This window comes from Centropristis striata, chromosome 3, assembly GCF_030273125.1.
Source record: "Centropristis striata isolate RG_2023a ecotype Rhode Island chromosome 3, C.striata_1.0, whole genome shotgun sequence".
NCBI classification, from domain to species: domain Eukaryota; kingdom Metazoa; phylum Chordata; class Actinopteri; order Perciformes; family Serranidae; genus Centropristis; species Centropristis striata.
The window spans coordinates 7,357,071-7,375,829 of record NC_081519.1 but is presented as its reverse complement, the minus strand read 5'-3'; the positions used below and the strand labels follow the sequence as shown (position 1 = coordinate 7,375,829).

Sequence of the window (18,759 nt, the reverse complement as noted above, 5' to 3'; positions counted from 1 at the left end):
TTGTAAAAACGATCAAGCACAGGTTTCAAACTCCCTGTCAATTTATAGACATGTGACACAAAGTGCTTCACACAATACAACCCAACCAACGCACGCACGCACGCACACACACACACACACACACACACACACACACACACACACACACACACTCTCTCTCTCTCTCTCTCTCTCTCTCTCTCTCTTTCTCTCTCTCTCTCTCTCTATATATATATACACATTATAAAACCAACTTAAAGACTACACTTAACAAATAGAATACAGTAAATAATAAGACAGATATGCAAATAAATATAACAGTAAAAGACAGTAATTGAGTTGAATGTATCCCGATCAGTAAACTTTATTACCTTGAAGACAGTATCGCGTGACTCCGCAGACAAATCCCGGTCGCGGGCTGCAGCTTGAAGGAAACGCGTGCTCTCTGTTGTGTATTTATTTGTAGCTGTCGAGCACGCGCAGCAAACCGAGCCCGGGGCCGCGCAGCTCGCACCCAAGTCCCCCCCCCCCCAAACCACCAGGAGCGAGTGTCATGCGCGTTCACGAGCACGGATCGAGAGGACGCAGCTGCTAAAAGCTAAACGGGCAGCAGGCTACCAGGCCCAGATTATTCACGGAGTCCACCGTCGTTCATTTTGTTCAGGCGGACCTCCGACCGGCAGGGATTAGAAACGTGCGTGATCATATGAGTGTGAAGGGGGGGAGAATACCGCAAGATGGTTCGGGAAACCAGACACCTTTGGGTGGGAAATTTACCCGAACATGTTCGAGAGGAGAAAATCGTGGAGCATTTTAAACGGTAGGTTACGCAAGAGGGACCCGAGCAGCGCGCGCTAGGTGCCATACTAACGTTAGCTTGTTGCGATGGGCAGCCTGCGACTAATGCTAACACAGCTACCGTTAGCATGTTCTAACTTTTACAAGCCAGGGGCTTTCTTGTGTGCTGCCTGTGCTATTTTGCAGCACAGCGATATTTGTTTAGACAAAATGTCGGGGCAGGAACCACTGAAGTGCAAGTGTTTACGGTTTATAGTGTTTGGCTAACTTTTGCTAAAGCCAGGAGACAAGTAAGCTAGGTTTGTTAGCTGCCGAGCTACCACCCAACCAACCAACCATTTTGTGGGAAGTCAAGACGTTTTCACGATCAGTACAACAAGCCAAAAGGCAGCTAACGTTAGCTGGACAGCAGGTCAAATATCATAAGATGACTTGTGTTATTTTGGCCACTGGAAACGTGTGACTCGTGACGTTTATCTCTGGTCAACGGTGTTGTTAGAGAAATGCTGTAATGTAGAAAAAACAAAATCTGCTACCGATCAGGGAGCTCACCGAGCTGATAATCAAATGTTAGCAAGTTGTTGAGCTGCTTTACGTCGAGAGCAATCACTATACTTAAGTTGGCTACGATAGTCTGTATTGTTTTCTAATTTTAATCAACAAGCAAATTGCAAACCAGGATTTGCTCCCGCTAGTACACAATTATTTCAATTTTAAGTGAGCTTAAAGGCGTAAACATGTATGCTCCCACTTGTTTGTTTTTAGTGGTTAAAACATTGTAGTGCTACATGCATTGTTTGATATGTTTCGTAAAGACCACTTAAGTAACAAACTCATCTGCAACACAACAAACACATCATAGTTATATGATAGTTATAGTTAATGGGAGCTACTACGGCACAGCTGTACTAGTGGTGTGGTGACAACTGTGTGTTTGATGATATGCTTTTTATAGTTGTTAAACACTGACATTTGACATGTGTTAGGCCCCAGAGGGATGTTTGATTAACGTCAGTAGTATAAAGTTTGTTTTAAAACCTCTCAACACTCCTCACTATACTTGTAACACTAAGCATAGTCATCCAGCATGACAATAGCAGACACTATTTAAGACCGCTGTTACAGTTTAGACACCTTGTTTATGTTTGATGGTCTAAAAGGAACCTTTAGTGTTTATTTGCTTTGGATCACAATTTAACACAAATCATTACTGTTCGCTTTTAGTGTCAGTGCCACTTCTGCTCTCTATTTACCAGACTCTGGCATACAGAGAAACAGCTTACCCTAATCCTCTCTGGTGTATATGTAATTTTCTTTGTTTTCATTGTAATTTTCTTAGGTATGGGCGTGTGGAAAGTGTTAAAGTTCTGCGGAAGCGAGGGTCAGAGGGTGGTGTTGCAGCCTTTGTGGATTTTGTGGATATCAAAAGTGCGCAGAAGGCTCACAATGCTGTCAACAAGATGGGAGACAGGGACCTACGGACTGACTACAATGAACCTGGGTCAGTCCCTAGTGCTGTTCGGGGCCTTGAAGACAGCTCCCCCTCGAGCAGTCGAGACGTTACAGGATTCTCTAGGGGAACAGTTGGTCCAGTGTTTGGTCCACCTGTTTCCCTTCACACCAGAGAGGGACGTTATGAACGGAGAATAGATGGGTAAGTGGACACGGCCTCCCCTCAAAATCCAGGGGAATCTAGGTATTGGATAGGTGTAAAACCTAAACACATAGTGGGGTTATTCATGAGAGATAGATGCCTCAAAGGGGTTGCACAAAGGTAATTAGGGATCGTTCCACTTTTCATCATAATTGACTCGCCTTTCCCATGGGATCTAAGTAAATTAACTACACATTATCATTTTGTAAGGTAACTATAATTCAAGGTTTGACATCTGGTTTGGATATTACATCTGTGAGGAATATCCTGGTGAGTTTTGGATTTATTGCATTTTGTGGGGAACTACCTTGGGGGACTTTTGGATACTTTTTAAACATTTTCCTCCTAAATAATTGGATCTATCCTCAATTTTTACTTGGAATCGCTTGAAACTGGAAGTAAATCCCTGTAATAAAGGATGTAATTTTCGTTGAAGAATCAATTCAGGTAATATATCATTACGCCAAGGATCTCCCATCTCGGGTTGTCATTTTTTTTTTCCTCTGGCCCGCACTCGATGGATGGACTACTTTTACTATTTTTGCATCTGTGGATATGACCTGTTCTGGATTTAAGTTTTGAACAAGTGGATGGAAGAACGTTATGTTTGTTACACATCACAAGAAAGGCAGATGTAGTGCATATGTCCTAGGCTTTCTCAGTCATTTTAGGGTGAGATTAACTATACATAAGAAGCACTTTTTGGCCCAAATATGGAAGCTATACCAAGAAGACTTTGCAAGAACACAGAGGATCAAAACAACAACTTTGTGGAGCTATTCCTGTTTTTGGGTTGATGGCCATGAAGACACATGAAGACCGCATAGTTGGGATGTACCCACCTGGATGTACGCTCCCCATGTTGGATGTACTGACGTGGACCCTAGTATGGATAGGTATAGCTGCCATTCATGTGGATTACTCAAGTGTGGATGTAGCTGTGTAAGGCCTCAGAGCAGTAAAGAGAAGAGCACTCCAAGTATATTACAGGGAGCTGAAGACAACCTTTTCAAAGTAACTTGAAACGCTACAACAGAAAGATGAAGCCTTCCAGTACGTACGCCAGATAAGATCCTTGGATTGTGGAATTAAGACATGCCTATGAGCCCATGGGGAGTTTATGTGCTGTGAACATAGTGTCTGAGTCTACAAAATTGTGTGACATTAAACTACTTGATATTATCAGTGGAATACATTTTTTTTATGTAACGTAACTTTTGGGACATAGTACTTCCTCATACCACAAGACAAGATTGATCCAGTTGGATGTACTTTCCATTCGGCACCAACTTACTGTATAGTCAACATGGAATTTCCCGACTTACCCTGACGTTCATCATCTTTTTTAAAAAAAATCCATATTTATTTATTATGGTCTTTTGTTCCTATCGTTTTTTGTTTTTTTTACCACATGTCCAGAAATCCATAAAGAGGTCCATTTCTGTGATTGTTTTTTTCTCTTTTTCCATCCAGTGAAGAGAATTAAGTAGCCTAACTGTGGATTATACATCAACAATCTACTGGCCGGGTCCGTCTCAGTATTTGAAGATAACGTGCAGTGCGATTCAAGAGAACCATTTTTCCTAATTAGATAAATTGATTTTTCCCCTTGGTTTTTCATTCGGGCTCTCACATTCTGATCCACCTAGATTTTATTTGGATTAGTTTCGGTAACTTCTTTTTGAAAAGGTTGGTATTGCTCTGCCCTCTGCATATTTTCTATCTCTAACATTCCTTAGTGCTTTGTCTAATATTAGGTTTTGCACTGCTTCTAGGGAAAAAATTAATTGGATACATTTTCTATGAAATGCATATATACAATACATATATGTATTATTTGTCATGTCTCTTTTTTTTCCAGCATCACATAAATACTACAAATTATTGTTTTCACATGAAATACATTGATCTGAACTGCATGGCATTTTAAATTCAAGTACCACAGAGCTCCTCGATAGGAGACTTGTCTGGTTGTATATTTAAGAAAATTGTTGGATTTTTATATATTTTTTTTTTCTCCACCAGCAATAGTTCATGAACAGTCAGCCTCTGAAACCAGCCCCCCTGGACAATAGTCCTCAAAATCTTTTGCTTTTTTCAAGTGAAAGTAATTCAAAGAAACTAAAACCAGCATTTCTTTCACTGTTATGAGTAGTTTATAAAAGTCGATGTTAAAAACAAAGACGTTATTAGTGATAAAGTCTGGGGCAGCTTTGTTTCATGGGACTGTTTATGAATTTACAGCATAGAAAATTGTGCTTTTTGGTAGTCTTGTTGCTGTCAGAAAGGGAGATATAATTTCAGGCTGCTGACAGTTAACTAATGAGAACAGCACCACACAAAGCAAGGTAAAAAGAAGTTAAATATATATATGTATATATATGATATGATTACACATTTGCCTCAAGGGGCTTTACAATTTCTAGCATACGAGACCCTCTATCTGTAGACCCCTGGATATGTTAGTGTTTGAAGACTGCCATCATCTGATAGGTTGACCCTATTATGTCATGTCTTGAAGAGTCAGTTATTTAACCTATTAAATTAGTAGTGAGGAATTTGGTAATATTCCTCTAGTGCTGAAAACCATGTAAATTCCCAAATGTCATATTTGAATTTTTTTTAAAAATGCAACTTTTGTTGTGAAAGTTGTTGCTGAAAAGTTTAACAGCAATTCCTAAACATATGTTAAAGTGAACATTGTTTTAGACAGCTGGAACCCCACAGAAGAGACCAGTGTTGTATTTTGATAACAAATCGACAGAGAATGTCAGGATCTCTACATTAAAATATAATAAAAAATAAAATAATAGCACTGCTCTTTTTAAGTGTATTAAGCTACACAACTCCTACACTCAGCTGTGTCTCTGCTGTACCAACCCTTTTTGCATTTTAATTATTGTGCACTTAAATGCCAAATATTTAACTAGAAATTATTCTGTTTTTTGGCCATTTTTGCCTTGTTTGTTTCAAACCATAGTAACTCCTTTCCCCTCTCTATCCTGTTCTTATTTCACAGTAGCTCAGAAAGCCGTGAACGTGCTTATGATCACAGCCCATATGGACACCATGAGCGCAGTGGCACTTTCGACAGACAGCGACACTACAACGCTGATTATTATCGAGATCGTTCCATGTTTGCTGCTGCTGGCCCAGGGAGCAGTGCTATTGGGGGAACCTTTGAGGCATCAGACCCACATTTTGACTCTAGAATTAGAGACCCCTTTACTCTTACTAATTCTACACGACGTGACTTATACAGAGATGACAGAGGACGGCGGGTTGATAGAACCTACCACCACCGTCGGAGCCGATCATCTCATTCCTCACAGTCAAGACACCCTTCCCCACAACGGACCACAGGACAAACCCCCAAAACTCCTCATTCCCCTAAAAGAGCTCCTTTGTCGCCTGGGAGAGGTCCACGATCTCGATCCCGCAGCAGATCTTCTAGCTCTGATTCTGTCAGCAGCACCAGCAGCACGGGAAGTGGCAGGTGTGACATTTGTTTTGTTATGGTATTAAAGCTTCATGCTTCGTTGGTTTGTTTACTGGATTTTGTCACTGGACTAACCATTGATGGTTATCAACAAATATTTTTTTAAACTCAGACAGGCACATGTCCAATCAATATTATATCTGTTTTTCTAATTTATTTATTTTTGTAATGACAACAGCGATTCAAACAGCAGCTCAAGTGATGGATCTCGAGCCCGCTCTGTTCAGTCGTCAGCTACACATGCCCCCACTCAGTCTTCTATGGGGCTCGACTCAGATGAGCCGCGCAGAAGCTTTGGAATTAAAGTGCAAAACCTACCAGTGCGCTCCACAGGTGAGTTTCTACATGCCAACTCTCAATTTTCTAAAATTGCTTTTTTTTTCAATCATCATTCACATTTTTTTGTCTGTTTAGTTGTTGTGTGATAGTCGCAAAATGTTACTGTTATTTGATGATTGGGAGCTATTCATTTTTTGATGTGATCCCACTGATGCACAGGTCACTCTGCTTCAAATATTTCCACAGATACATTCTTGTCAGTTAACTTGTGTAATTATATCAGAGGTTCCCAGACCACAGTTTTATATTCTGTAACTTCGCATTTAAATTCTTGGGGTCAGGCCTTTGTGATTTACCTAATAATGATTTGATTATATACCTGTGTAAAATCAAGGCAGTTGGTACAACCTAAACAAGATGCAGTGTGCACAGTAACGATAACAATGGTTGGTCCGGAGCTCTGCCAGTAGAAATGCCATGTTGGAGTAGGAAACTTAAAAAATCCTACTTGTGGCTAATTTACAGCTTTAAACGCAATTAAAGTAGAATTGCTTATTCAAACTGACATTTGACGCTACCCCCAAACAATGAACTTTGGACACATGTCAGCTAATCATATCTGCTTCACAGCTACATCAATGTCACTGTATCAGATATTTATGGTCCGGGTCCAGTAAGAAATTGTGGAACTAACAGTGTGTAAGCAATGACTGAGAATAGGCTGTGGAAGGAAAACGATGAGAGTTGGCAGTATGTAAAGTAGCATTCGCAATTTAATTCTTACTCAAAGATCTCTTTTAAACCGTGTTGCAGATGCTCAATAATTTAAGGTTGGCAGCTCTCAGTTACAATCTTGGACTGTGTATCTGTTTGAATACACTCCCTATGTTATCCCAGAGACTTGATATGACTAGCAAAGACCTTTTGACGAGTTTACTGCACTTAAATGTAGTACACGTGTATGTGCGATGGCCTGAAAGGTAAACCATACAATCTAGCCATCAATGACAGCTCACCCTCGATAAATGCAATAGAATTCAATAACTGCAAATATCCAATAACTTACTGTTCCACTACAACACACAAGCTAACAACTAACATAAAACTGATAGTGTCCTTGCCAAAATCCTAGGAAGTCACTAGATAATTGATTAACCATTCAGGAAAACGGTAGACATCATTGCCAGCATTAAATTAGTTAAAAACGATAAGAACTTTAAAATTATTTGTAAAAAAAAAAACAACAGTTTTTTTCAATAATCTTTTGAACGTGTGCATTGGATACCAATCTTTTGTTTTTCCTCTCCAGACACAAGTTTAAAAGATGGACTTTTCCACGAATTTAAGAAACATGGGAAAGTGACCTCAGTGCAGATCCATGGAGCATCAGAAGACCGTTATGGTTTGGTGTTCTTTAGACAGCAAGAGGATCAAGAGAAAGCCCTCACTGTCTCCAAAGGAAAACTGTTCTTTGGCATGCTTATTGAAGTCACGGCCTGGAATGGTCCTGGTAAGTGATGACAAATGTATAAAACCCTACTGTAATGAATACTCGCTTGAGCTTGACATTTATCGCATGTCAATAATCTTAATGATAAACCTCTTCCTTTCCTCAGAAACAGAGAGTGAAAATGAGTTCAGGCCCTTGGATGGACGGATAGATGAGTTCCACCCAAAGGCCACAAGGACACTGTTTATTGGCAACCTTGAGAAGACCACCAGTTATCAACAACTCCTTGATATTTTTCAACGCTTTGGAGAAATTGTGGTATGCCAGCATCTGACTGTGTACTTTTTAATATATTTTACATTTGCTAAGGGTCTCTGATTGGTCTGTCTTCTCTCCTCAAGGACATTGACATCAAGAAAGTAAGTGGAGTTCCCCAGTATGCATTTGTGCAGTATTCTGATATTGCCAGTGTCTGCAAGGCCATTAAGAAGATGGATGGAGAGTATCTGGGGAGCAACAGACTAAAGGTAGTGTTTTTTCAATGAACAACAGTAACATCTCTAAGTGGTTTAGGTTTTAAGTCTTGTGTGTTCTGTGTATAAATTAACATGTTTACTTTCTCTTTGAAGCTTGGTTTTGGGAAAAGTATGCCCACGACTTGTGTTTGGCTAGATGGTTTGGCAACCAGCGTTACAGAGCAATACCTCACACGGCATTTCTGCCGCTATGGACATGTAGTTAAGGTAGGTGTTATATTTTCTCTTGCGAAAGATCTGCTGCTATTGATTTGTATACTGTGTAGTTTCAAAACTCAAAATGTATTATTTTGTCTTTTTTTAGGTTGTGTTTGATAGATTGAAAGGGATGGCCCTCATCTTGTACAACAACACAGATTTTGCTCAGGCAGCTGTAAGGGAGACCAAAGGTTGGAAGATTGGTGGCAATAAAATAAAGGTAAGCAATAAGTTACTATGATTATTGGTCAGACTTTTTTATACATATATATATATATAAACTTTTTTGTGTGTTAACATATTTATTTATGTATGACAGGTAGATTTTGCGAGTCAAGAGAGTCAGATGGCATTCTACCGATCTATGCAGGCATCTGGTCAAGACATTAGAGACTTCTACGAAATTCCTCCTGAACGACGGTAAGTTGCCCATATTTTTAGTTGCATTCAAGCGATAAAGTACTTTTTTTTTATTTTTTAAATGTCATCAATTCTATTAACTAACAATTTTCTAAGACTGTCATTTTGAACAGTTCATTCAATTAAAATAACCCTGATGAAATATGTCTGATTTAAGGTGATAATCTTTCGAATCTTAGTTCCATTGAAAAGAGCTTCTTCTTAATCTGAAAGTTACAATGCAATTTTCTAAAATGAAATGATTTAGATGAGCAGAATTTAATACTTTTCTCTCCATTCACTCTACAGAGAGGAACGAAGACCTCCGTACCATGAATTTACAGCAGAAAGGGCTTACTATGAGAACATAAGAACTCCTGGACTCTATCCAGAGGAAGCTCGAAGAGACTATGCTGCCCGCAGCAGAGAGCGTTTTCCTGAACTGGAACACTATCAAGGGGATCACTTTGACCCACGTTATCATGAAGACCCAAGAGACTACAGGGACTACAGAGACCCATTTGAGCAGGACATCCGGAAATACACCTACATTCAAAGAGAGCGAGAAAGGGAGAGAGAACGTTTTGAGGCTGACCGCAGCAGGTGGAGCCCATCCCATCCAAGGCGACCTGTAACTCCTACGGTATCGCCTTCACCATCTGAGCGTGCTCCCAGAGACTCGGAACGTCGGGTTTACAGCCAGTCCTCTGAGCGAAGTGGTAGCGTGAGCTCCATGTCACCGCCACACTTTGACAAATCTGATAAGACCCTGCAGGAACATGCCTCCAAGAGTGACAAGACCAGCCAACCAGAGCGTGTGGCAGGTGCAGAGAAAGCCAAACGTACAAAAAGAAAGGAGAAAGGTGACAAAGACAAAGCTGAGAAGATAAAATCAAGAAAAGCAAAGGGGCAATCCCCATCCAACCCACTACCTGAAACGGAGCTTGAGACTGGTTTTGATGGTGGTTCTGCAAGTAGAAGGGGATCGGACCAGGATGCGCATGAGAGGCAGAAATGTAAGGTGGATGGTGAATCTCTAACTGGAAATCCGTTGCCGACTGCTCATCACGACTCTGTAAAAAGTGAAAGATCTGAAATGAGTAAAGGTGAGAGTTCAGACTTGGATGGCAAAAGTCGACCCAAGAAACATCTAAAGCCTGATATTGGGAATGATGGAAAAGATTCATCAATGGATTCAGATCGCCGTGCTGCAAGAAAAAGGCGTTTTGCTGATTCTGGTGGAAGGACTATTCGTCAGAAAAGAAGCAGGCATGAGGAGGAGGATACTATTCCATCCTCTGACTTTGGTGCTAGTGCCACATATTTGAAAGAGTCAGACACTGACAAAAACAAAGATTCACAACGGAGAGATTCAAGACTAAAAACTGATAAACTTGGCATTCAGAAGGATGGTCAAGAGGACCTTAGAGGACAAAGGGAGAAGTCGGATGGATCTTTAGACCCACTGGAGTCAAAACGACATCCAGGGCATATTTCGTCCCGAAGGTTTTCACATGAGGGGATTTCAGACCAAAGCAGTACAAGAGAACAAGAACACCATGCTGCTTTCAAATTGAGTACTCAGAATGCTGACACTGACAAAGGTGTGAAGAGCAAGGAAGACCATGTTGATATTGACCTCTCTCAGAGTTACCGCAAGCAAATGGAGCAAAATAGACGATTGCATCAGCAGCAACAGCAGCGAGAGTCTGACAAATCTGACAATCCAGGAAGTCCTCCAGGAAGTGAAACAGAAGACTTGGAACATCGCAGTCTCGTTCATGAAGTTGGCAAACCACCTGAGGATGTCACCGATAACTTTCCTTCTCACAAACTAAAGAAACTAGACCAATTTGAAACTGACTCAGGAATTAAGAGGGAGCGCGTCTACAGGAGCTTTCGACAAAAAAGTGAAGATCCTGAATGGAACATCTCCTCTCCAGGACATCAACACTTCCCTCACCATGCAGATGAGGACTTTGTGGACCCTTCTCAGAAGGAATTGAGTAGGAATGAAGAGAAAATTCACCCAGATCTGGAGCTGTTAGTCAAAAGGACACATAACACACAGGTAAACAAGCCAAACACTCCTTTACTTAGTGTGGAAGAAGAGCAACAAAAGAGATGGGAGAGCAGAGTTAAACAAGAGTTGTTACCTGACCTGAATTTTTCTAGAAGTCTAAATAAAAACCTTCACAATCGAAAACGTATGGAATATGGTATTTGGCATGACTTGGAGCCTGGGGAAGTACGATCCGACTCCGAGGAGGACAGAGAGCCCAAACCCCATTCTCCTGTGCCCTCCACATCTATGCCTTTTTCTGAGAGGCCAAGGGTTGACAGGTTTTCAGACCCCAAACTAGCACAACTTGAAAGGAACAAATTCTACTCCTTTGCACTTGATCAAACCATCACCCCTGATACAAAGGCTCTGCTGGAACGTGCAAAATCTCTCTCATCTTCAAGAGAAGATAACTGGTCATTTTTGGATTATGATTCTCACTTTGCAAGTTTACGCAGCAGAAAGGATACTGAGAAGGTAGAATCCGCACCAAGACCTACACCCTCCTGGTACATGAAAAAGAAAAAGATTCGAAGTGGATCTGAAGACAAACTTGACGACAGGAAGGAGGAAGCTAAGCCAGATGAACCGGAACGCACTGAACTTTTTGCCTCCCGCTTCCTTCACAGTCCCGTCTTTGAGCTGGACTCTAGGCGACTTCAACACTTGAAGAAATATGAAGAGCCTGAGCATACACAAAACCAGCAACCTGGCCAGCAAGGGGCAGTAGACGGTGAACTTGACTCAGGGCCAGTTGTCCTTTTCCATAGTCGCTTTTTGGAACTCACACGACTGCAACAACAGAAGAATAAAACTCATCAGGTGCAAGAGACAAAAGTAGACACCATCCCCACAGATGAGAATAAAGTGGAAAAAGTACCTGTTCAAGAACCACAAGCTTTGCAATCACCTGAAACAGCAGAACTTATCATAGAGCCAGAAATAAAACCCATCAGTCCTGCTGAAGAGCTCATTTCTGTACCCCGACTAACACCCAGTTCTGTCACCCAGTCCTTGGTCAAGGACTTTCCTCCACCAGAAGAGAAATTTGTTGCTTTAAATCCAACCCCTGGTCCATATACTGCTGTGTCTGGCACTAAGGAAGATGTTAAAGAAGAGGTCAAAGAAAACGAACCTGTTGTACCCATGCACCAACCAATGACAGAGGCTTCATCTGATCCCGAACCTGCACCAATAGTGGCACCTGAGCCCATTTCAGTGGATAGATGTAAACCTTCTCCATCTGAAGGAAAACTGGATACAACTGAGGATGTAAAACCTCTCTGTATAGAAAAAGCATCCCGTCGTGATTCTCATGAGGAGTTTGTTAGCATTTCAGAAGCAGAGATAGATCCTGAGACAGCACAACCAGAAGTGCCCGAAGCCACTAGTCCCATACCACTTAGTCTTCTAGAGGACGAGAAAGAGACCCATTCGGTTTGGAAAGCAATGGCAGAGCCTGAGGAAGAGAACAAAATGATGCCCATTGATAATAACACAAATGAGGAGCCTGTCCCACTTCAGAAGGAACATAAAACAAAAGAAATGAAAAACAAGAAGTGCAAACAATCCCCTGCTCAAATTGCTCCAGTACCCGTCATACCTAACTCTGGTTCTGAGAAACCAGCAACACGCAAAAGTGAACGCATTGACAAAGAGAAGCTGAAACGTGGATCATCCCCAAGAGCTGAATCAAAGTCCACAGGCAAATCTCCTATTCATGGATCAGAACCTGAAATATCAGAGCCGGGTATATCAGCAGGAAGAGCAAGACGAATAAATGTTAAATCTGTATATGCGAGTATGCCAGTTCGTTCTGGTAAAGAAATTCCAGAGTCTCCACGCTCTGCAAGAAAGCGAGGCACAGACAAAGATGCAGCACAACAAAATATCGAACAGGATCCACCTGCTCCAACCCCAGCAACTAAACGGGGCCGTCCTCCCAAGAATCGCAGACAAGGTGACGAGAGTTCAATAGTTAAAGTAGAAAAAGCAAAAGCGGACAATAAGGATACAGATTCAAATGAATCAGAGGGTGGGGAACGAATTCCACGAGCTTCAAAAGGGAAAACATCCCCTAGCACAAAGGGTTCATTGAATCTGGTGGTCATAGGATCTGGATCAACAAAAAAGGGAGAAAAAACTGAGGTGGCTGAAGATGATGATCAGGACCTGGATTTAACAGATGAAGATTCCTTGGCTTTGCAAGATTCATCAAGTTCATGTAAAGAAGATCCATCACTAAAAGTTGACCAAAAGAAAGAAGAAAAAGACAAACAAGGAAGAGAATTGGGCAGAGATAAAGATGTTTTCAATGAAAAGGCTTGTGAGGGGAAATCAAATGGGAAAGAGCCAGATTCCCCAGTCTTGGAAGAGAAACCCACTTCAGAAAAAGACAAGGTTATTAGAGGAAAGGCCAAGTTGACAAGGACTCCTAAGTCACCTGTTCTCAAGAACCTCAAAATCAGACTAAATGTAACAGAGGTTAAAGATCTTCTTCAGTTAGGGGATGATGAACTTGGGAATCAAGAAGATTCTTCAAAGAAGTTAAGAGCTGGTGAACAAAGTGATCATGTCTCAAAGTGTACTAACGCCAACAAAGGGGGCTCCAACAATGAAGAAAAGGAGCTGGAATTGGAGAAGGCTGTGGAGAACATTGCCAAACTTACAGATCCAGCTTTTCCAACAGAACCACCAACGCCACCTGTTCCACAGACAGAAGTAAAAAGTGACCCAGAGGAAGAAAAACCTTCTAATCCAGCAAGCGAGACAGAACTCATGGCTGCTATTGACTCAATAACTGCTGAGGATGGAACTGTACCCTTAACGCAAGCACCTACAAGTGCAGACGTAGGTTCAGAACCTGAGATACAAGACTTGATTCCACCTGCCAAGGAAGAAGAATCTGAAACAAATACACCTGCTATACAGGAGGAGCGAATCTTCCCTACCACACCCAAAAGACCCACCAAGGGAAGACCTAAAACACCTAAGCGTTGTTATAAAGGCCAAAAGCAAGGAAGAAAAGATTTGAAAGAAGGACCTTCGATAAGCGAGGAATTGGCAACTCCTTTAGCAGATAGCCCACCATCTGGTGAAAAGACGGTCTCTGCAACAACTCCATCGGCAACAACTCCATCGGCAACAACTCCATCGGCAGCAACTCCATTGGCAGCAACAGCTGCAGTTATTACTCCTACAACATGGAAGCCAGAACCTGAGCCTTTAGCTGTTAAGACTACAGATGTAAATGCAGAGTCAGACTTATCATCTGAAGAACATATTCAACATCTTAAATCTGTTAACCCCCAGGGGAAAAGTCCAATATGCCCGAAGCCTCAACCGGTGCCACCTGAGTGCACCTCTCCTTCCCCATCTCCACTAGCTAACAGGCCTATCAGACCTATTCAAACAAGTAGAACTCCTGTCTCTCCACCAGATTGGTGCAACCAGTCTAAAGATACAGGAGTCTCCTCTTCACCTGTCATGCCATTGACATCCAAGGAAAGCCAGCCGTTACCGTCAGACTCCGATAACATGGAAATTGATCTTGGCACAAGTGACTTGAGACAGATACTTATGAAACACAAAAATATCTCATTGCCAAGCAGTAGTTCTATTCCCAATCTACCCACCCTACGAGATCAGAATCCCTCTGAAAGTAATACTCCATTAGCTGTTGTGCCAAATAAGTCACCACTACCCACTAGTGGAGTGGCAGCTCATCCAGTTCCACCTATTGTTCGTCCTCCAGCCTCACTTCCATCTCCTGAGACAAAGTCTGTGATCTCTGTTATTGCATCCACTGCAACCTCTGTTATCAGTCGTGTTTGCAATCCTCCAGAGCCTGAAGACAAAGTAAATGCGAATATTGGAAATCCCTGTGTGGATATGACTCTACCCAAACCAACCTATAGGCCCAGCAAAGACGATACTGGATCATACCATGGGCCATCTGTTGGTGATGACGGTGGAAATGCTGCACGCTTCATTGTTGAGAGCCCCACTCTTGGTTCAGGATCTTGCCCAGGTCTAAGAGTTCATACATCAGAGGGAGTGGTAGTATTGAGCCACTCGGGCCAGAAAACAGAGGGACCACAGAGAATTAGTGCAAAAATAAGTCAGATCCCACAAGCAACAGCAGGTGATATGGAATCTCAGCAGTTAGTATCCATGCCTCAGATAAAACAGGAAATGTATGGTCATTCTCATTTAGCTCTTCAAAAGGGGGCTTCATTGCAAACAGATCATGGGCATCCTGGTAAAACGCAGTCAACTCTGTCTTCTATCAAACAAGAAAGCGCTGGTTTAGAAAAGATGGAATCTACTTACCAATCTCAAGGAGTAGTGAAGCGTCTCACTCAGGGTAACCAACAAGTAATGAGTTACCATCAAGAGTACATGCCAATTAAACATCCAAAGAAAATGGACAGTGCTGATCCTCACAGTACAGATGGAGCTAAACCATCTTGGACCTCTGCTATCAGTCCAGCTATAAGCCCCCATTTGCCCTCTCCACCTAGCAACCATGTAGGTTTTGTTACAGCGGCTGGTGACAGAGCTCCCTCTCACATTAGTGGGGTCAAACAGGAACCACGATCCCCTCGCAAGTCAGGTCACCCTCACTCACCGTTTACTAAAGTGTCCTCACCCATAGGTTCCTCATCACCAAAGGGGTTACCAGTGATGTTAACTACTGGCCTTCCAGCCATGCAGCAGTTTATTACTGGTGTACATCATCCGGAGCAGTCGGTTATCATGCCACCTCACAGTGTGCCTGGAGGCTTGGGACGGATGTCTCCTCACCGTGTTACCCAGTCAATTCCAGTGGGACATCTTGTCCAAGGAGATGTTCGTGTCAATACTCCACCTCTCTCTGTGATGAGTTATGGGATGCATAGTGAGTCTCTTGCCTCTCCCTGGTCTGGTCCCATGCAGTCACGGCCCACCTCACCCCAGGCTGTTGGCAGAGACAAGGTTCTCAAGGTAAACCCTGGTTCTTTGAGGGGTCATGAAGGGGAACAGGAAGACGCCAGACGCTTCCACCAGGCTGCAGGAAGACAATCTGTTACACAGTTGAAACCAGAGACTATGCAGTCAGATCCTCGTGGGCCATTGCGGAGTAATGTCCCATTAGAATACATGGCACAAAGAGATATGCGAGTGCTCATGCACCAACAGGGAGAGCGTTTGGCCACAGACCCTCATTCTGGGCACATTCAAGAGACTCTTCCCGCCTCTTCAGCACCTTCCAGCCTACTCTTATCCTTATCTCCAAGAGCACATGTTTTGCCTAAAGGTGTGTCTGAGAAGGATATAACAAAGCCGTTAGAGGCAAAGAGGCCACACTCTCCTCTTCCTAAAGATGGAATGTTGGGGATCAGACAACCTGGACCAGCAATGGCATCTCCCCAGAGAGTTCAGCTAATGCCACCAGGACCTAGTGCCTCATTCCCAGAATATCCAGGGATGTACTCAAACCCAAGAGGCATCCATTCTCAAATGCCAGAGACATCTTCTGTTGGACTTAACCAGCCACCGCTGAATGTCACACCAACTATGGTGAGTTCACTGCACTTAGCATTCCAGTTTAGTATGCACACTTAGCTGGAACCCAGATTCCAACAAAGCTGGGACACTATGCAAAATTTATGTCACAATATATGTCAGCCTGGATTAGCAAATGATGACATTCTGTTTAACTTGCATTTCAACATCCCAACCTAATTTTTGGGAATCAGCGTTGTAAAAGTATTTTAGCCTAAGACATTAGTCCTACAATAATTCCTACCTTCATGAAGGCTAGAGTGTTTGTGTTGAAACTGTTTTAAAGAGCTGTTGATTTAACTTTATGGTCATTTTGTAGCAATAAGTGGGATAGACAATAATAAATGTTCCAATTGAGTGTATGTGGATTAATAACGTAATGTCACAGAATATGTTCATGACACATTACACTCTCGAATCCTTAGGGTGCAGACCTCCAGACAAAACCAGATGGCAAGATGACGCAGCCTGTTAATATGGTGCAGTTGCTCACGGTAAGACAAGACAAGCCTCACCACCAACAGTTTAAATTGTTTTCAGGGATGTTGGTCTGAACAAGAGCTGGCTTTGTATGACACACTTGTCTTTGTTTTGTCTCACATTTAAACAGAAATACCCTATTGTGTGGCAAGGCCTGCTGGCACTGAAGAATGACACAGCTGCAGTCCAGTTGCATTTTGTCTGCGGCAACAAAACTTTGGCTCATCGATCACTGCCCCTACAAGAAGGAGGTGCATTGCTTCGGATTGTCCAGAGAATGAGACTAGAGGCTTCACAACTGGAGAGTGTAGCCAGAAGAATGACAGTACGTCTCTTTGTCCTACTTTTGTTGAGTCATTGTCTGTTTCGTTAATTGGAGCCTGTTAACATTTACATTTTTCCTCCCACAGGGGGACAGTGACTTCTGCCTTCTCCTTGCTCTGCCATGTGGACGAGATCAAGATGATGTCCTAAACCAAACTCAAGCTCTTAAGGCCGCTTTCATCAACTACTTGCAGACAAAGTTGGCTGCTGGTATCATAAATATCCCCAACCCAGGTTCAAATCAGGTGGGACATGATTGTTTTATGTGCATGTCTGAAATGTAGCATTCATGTGTGACCTTTACTGTTTACTTTAAAACTATTATGTTCTCTGTGTGGATTTATTATTGCTTTGATGTTGCACTAACTATGCATATGACCAGAAGTATGTTCTTGTTTTATGAAATACCCCTCTGGTATCAGATCTGTATGTTCTCTGTAGTTTCATATGTGTAATTGATGTTTTCTTTCTTTTTTTTCCAGCCTCCCTATGTGCTCCAGATTTTCCCACCATGCGAATTTTCAGAGAGCCACTTATCCCAGCTCGCCCCAGACCTTCTCAACAGGATCTCCAGCATCTCACCACACCTCATGATTGTCATCACCTCTGTGTAACCTTCACTGCTGGGAAACATCCCACCATTGGATGTTCTTACTGATGAGCCTCAGGAAACCAGAGGAATATGAGAATTTGTTTTTTTCTCTCTCCTGGACACAATGGGAATGTGTAGGATATACCCTATCAACTTTTTTTTTTCGGCCTTTTTTCTTGTCACTCCTGTCTGGTATTTTTGTCCTTCTCAAAAAAACTCAGGGATGGACCAAACCAGAATCAGTCTTATTTGACCATTTCTCTGCTGTATTTCTATTTATTGGAGTTTATTTTTAATGTTCGGAGATGCTCTGAAGAAAGAAAAAAAATCAGGATGTTTGACGAACAACAATGAGTGACTATCTGGGTGGCCTTTTTTCATCTGTCTTTTATTGATTGTCATATTCATTTCTTCACAAGAGTGGATCATAGAAGCTGTTGTATGGCAATGGCTTAAAAGACATTTCATCATGTAATTTTAAACAATTATGTACAGACTTCCTCGCCCAGCTTTTCTTTTAGAGGAAGAAGAAGTAACTGTAAAACTATGGAGACCCTGTAGAGGACCACATTCGTTAAACAGCTCCTTTTAATTCCACCAGCTCTGCTCATTTTCTCACAATACTGAAGCCGTTACACTTCTGGCACCTGCCTTTGCATTGAACAAGCTACATTATGATTTGGGAGTTTTTGAATACAGGACTTTGTAAATATTTTAAATATTTAAACTTTGACAATGGAACTTGGACAACTTGACAGAGACTTGAACTCTGGGACAAACCAGAACGCAGAATGTGGACATTTAGATGGATATCCTTGATTTTTGGGTGTAAATACTTGTAACACAAGAAGGTTGGCAAACTCTCCTGTGGAGTCTGCTGCTGGCACTTCATATTTTGTAACTCAAATAAAACAAACTCCAGAAAACTTGAACATTTAAGACATAGTCCTTTTATTATTTTC

At 42.0% G+C, this 18,759-nt stretch overlaps 1 protein-coding gene across 4 annotated transcripts; it reads left to right on the top strand.

Annotated features, from left to right (window-relative positions):
* Positions 1 to 589: 589 nt before the first annotated feature.
* Positions 590 to 18,736, top strand: si:ch1073-335m2.2 (msx2-interacting protein). Of its 4 annotated transcripts, none has more exons than XM_059328230.1 (15): positions 590 to 799; positions 2,117 to 2,431; positions 5,454 to 5,927; positions 6,109 to 6,263; positions 7,519 to 7,719; positions 7,826 to 7,977; positions 8,061 to 8,186; positions 8,289 to 8,402; positions 8,500 to 8,613; positions 8,713 to 8,813; positions 9,102 to 16,416; positions 16,827 to 16,895; positions 17,012 to 17,206; positions 17,292 to 17,450; positions 17,688 to 18,736. In XM_059328230.1, the coding sequence occupies exons 1-15, from the start codon at positions 717 to 719 to the stop codon at positions 17,817 to 17,819; spliced, it is 9,705 nt and encodes a 3,234-aa protein (XP_059184213.1). In that variant the 5' UTR covers positions 590 to 716; the 3' UTR covers positions 17,820 to 18,736. The 4 variants fall into 4 exon arrangements, with proteins under 4 accessions (XP_059184213.1, XP_059184205.1, XP_059184228.1 ...); XM_059328222.1 differs by having other exon boundaries at positions 5,451 to 5,927; XM_059328245.1 differs by lacking the exons at positions 590 to 799; positions 2,117 to 2,431 and adding an exon at positions 2,439 to 4,120.
* Positions 18,737 to 18,759: the final 23 nt, after the last annotated feature.

What these genes read in the sequence shown, in the direction of transcription:
- si:ch1073-335m2.2 (XM_059328222.1), top strand. Translation starts at nt 717, where the DNA reads ATGGTTCGGGAAACCAGACACCTTTGGGTGGGAAATTTACCCGAACAT. An exon ending in CACGGCCTGGAATGGTCCTG is followed by an intron (nt 7,720 to 7,825) that starts GTAAGTGATGAC and finishes TCCTTTCCTCAG; the next exon opens with AAACAGAGAGTGAAAATGAG. An exon ending in GAAATTCCTCCTGAACGACG is followed by an intron (nt 8,814 to 9,101) that starts GTAAGTTGCCCA and finishes TTCACTCTACAG; the next exon opens with AGAGGAACGAAGACCTCCGT.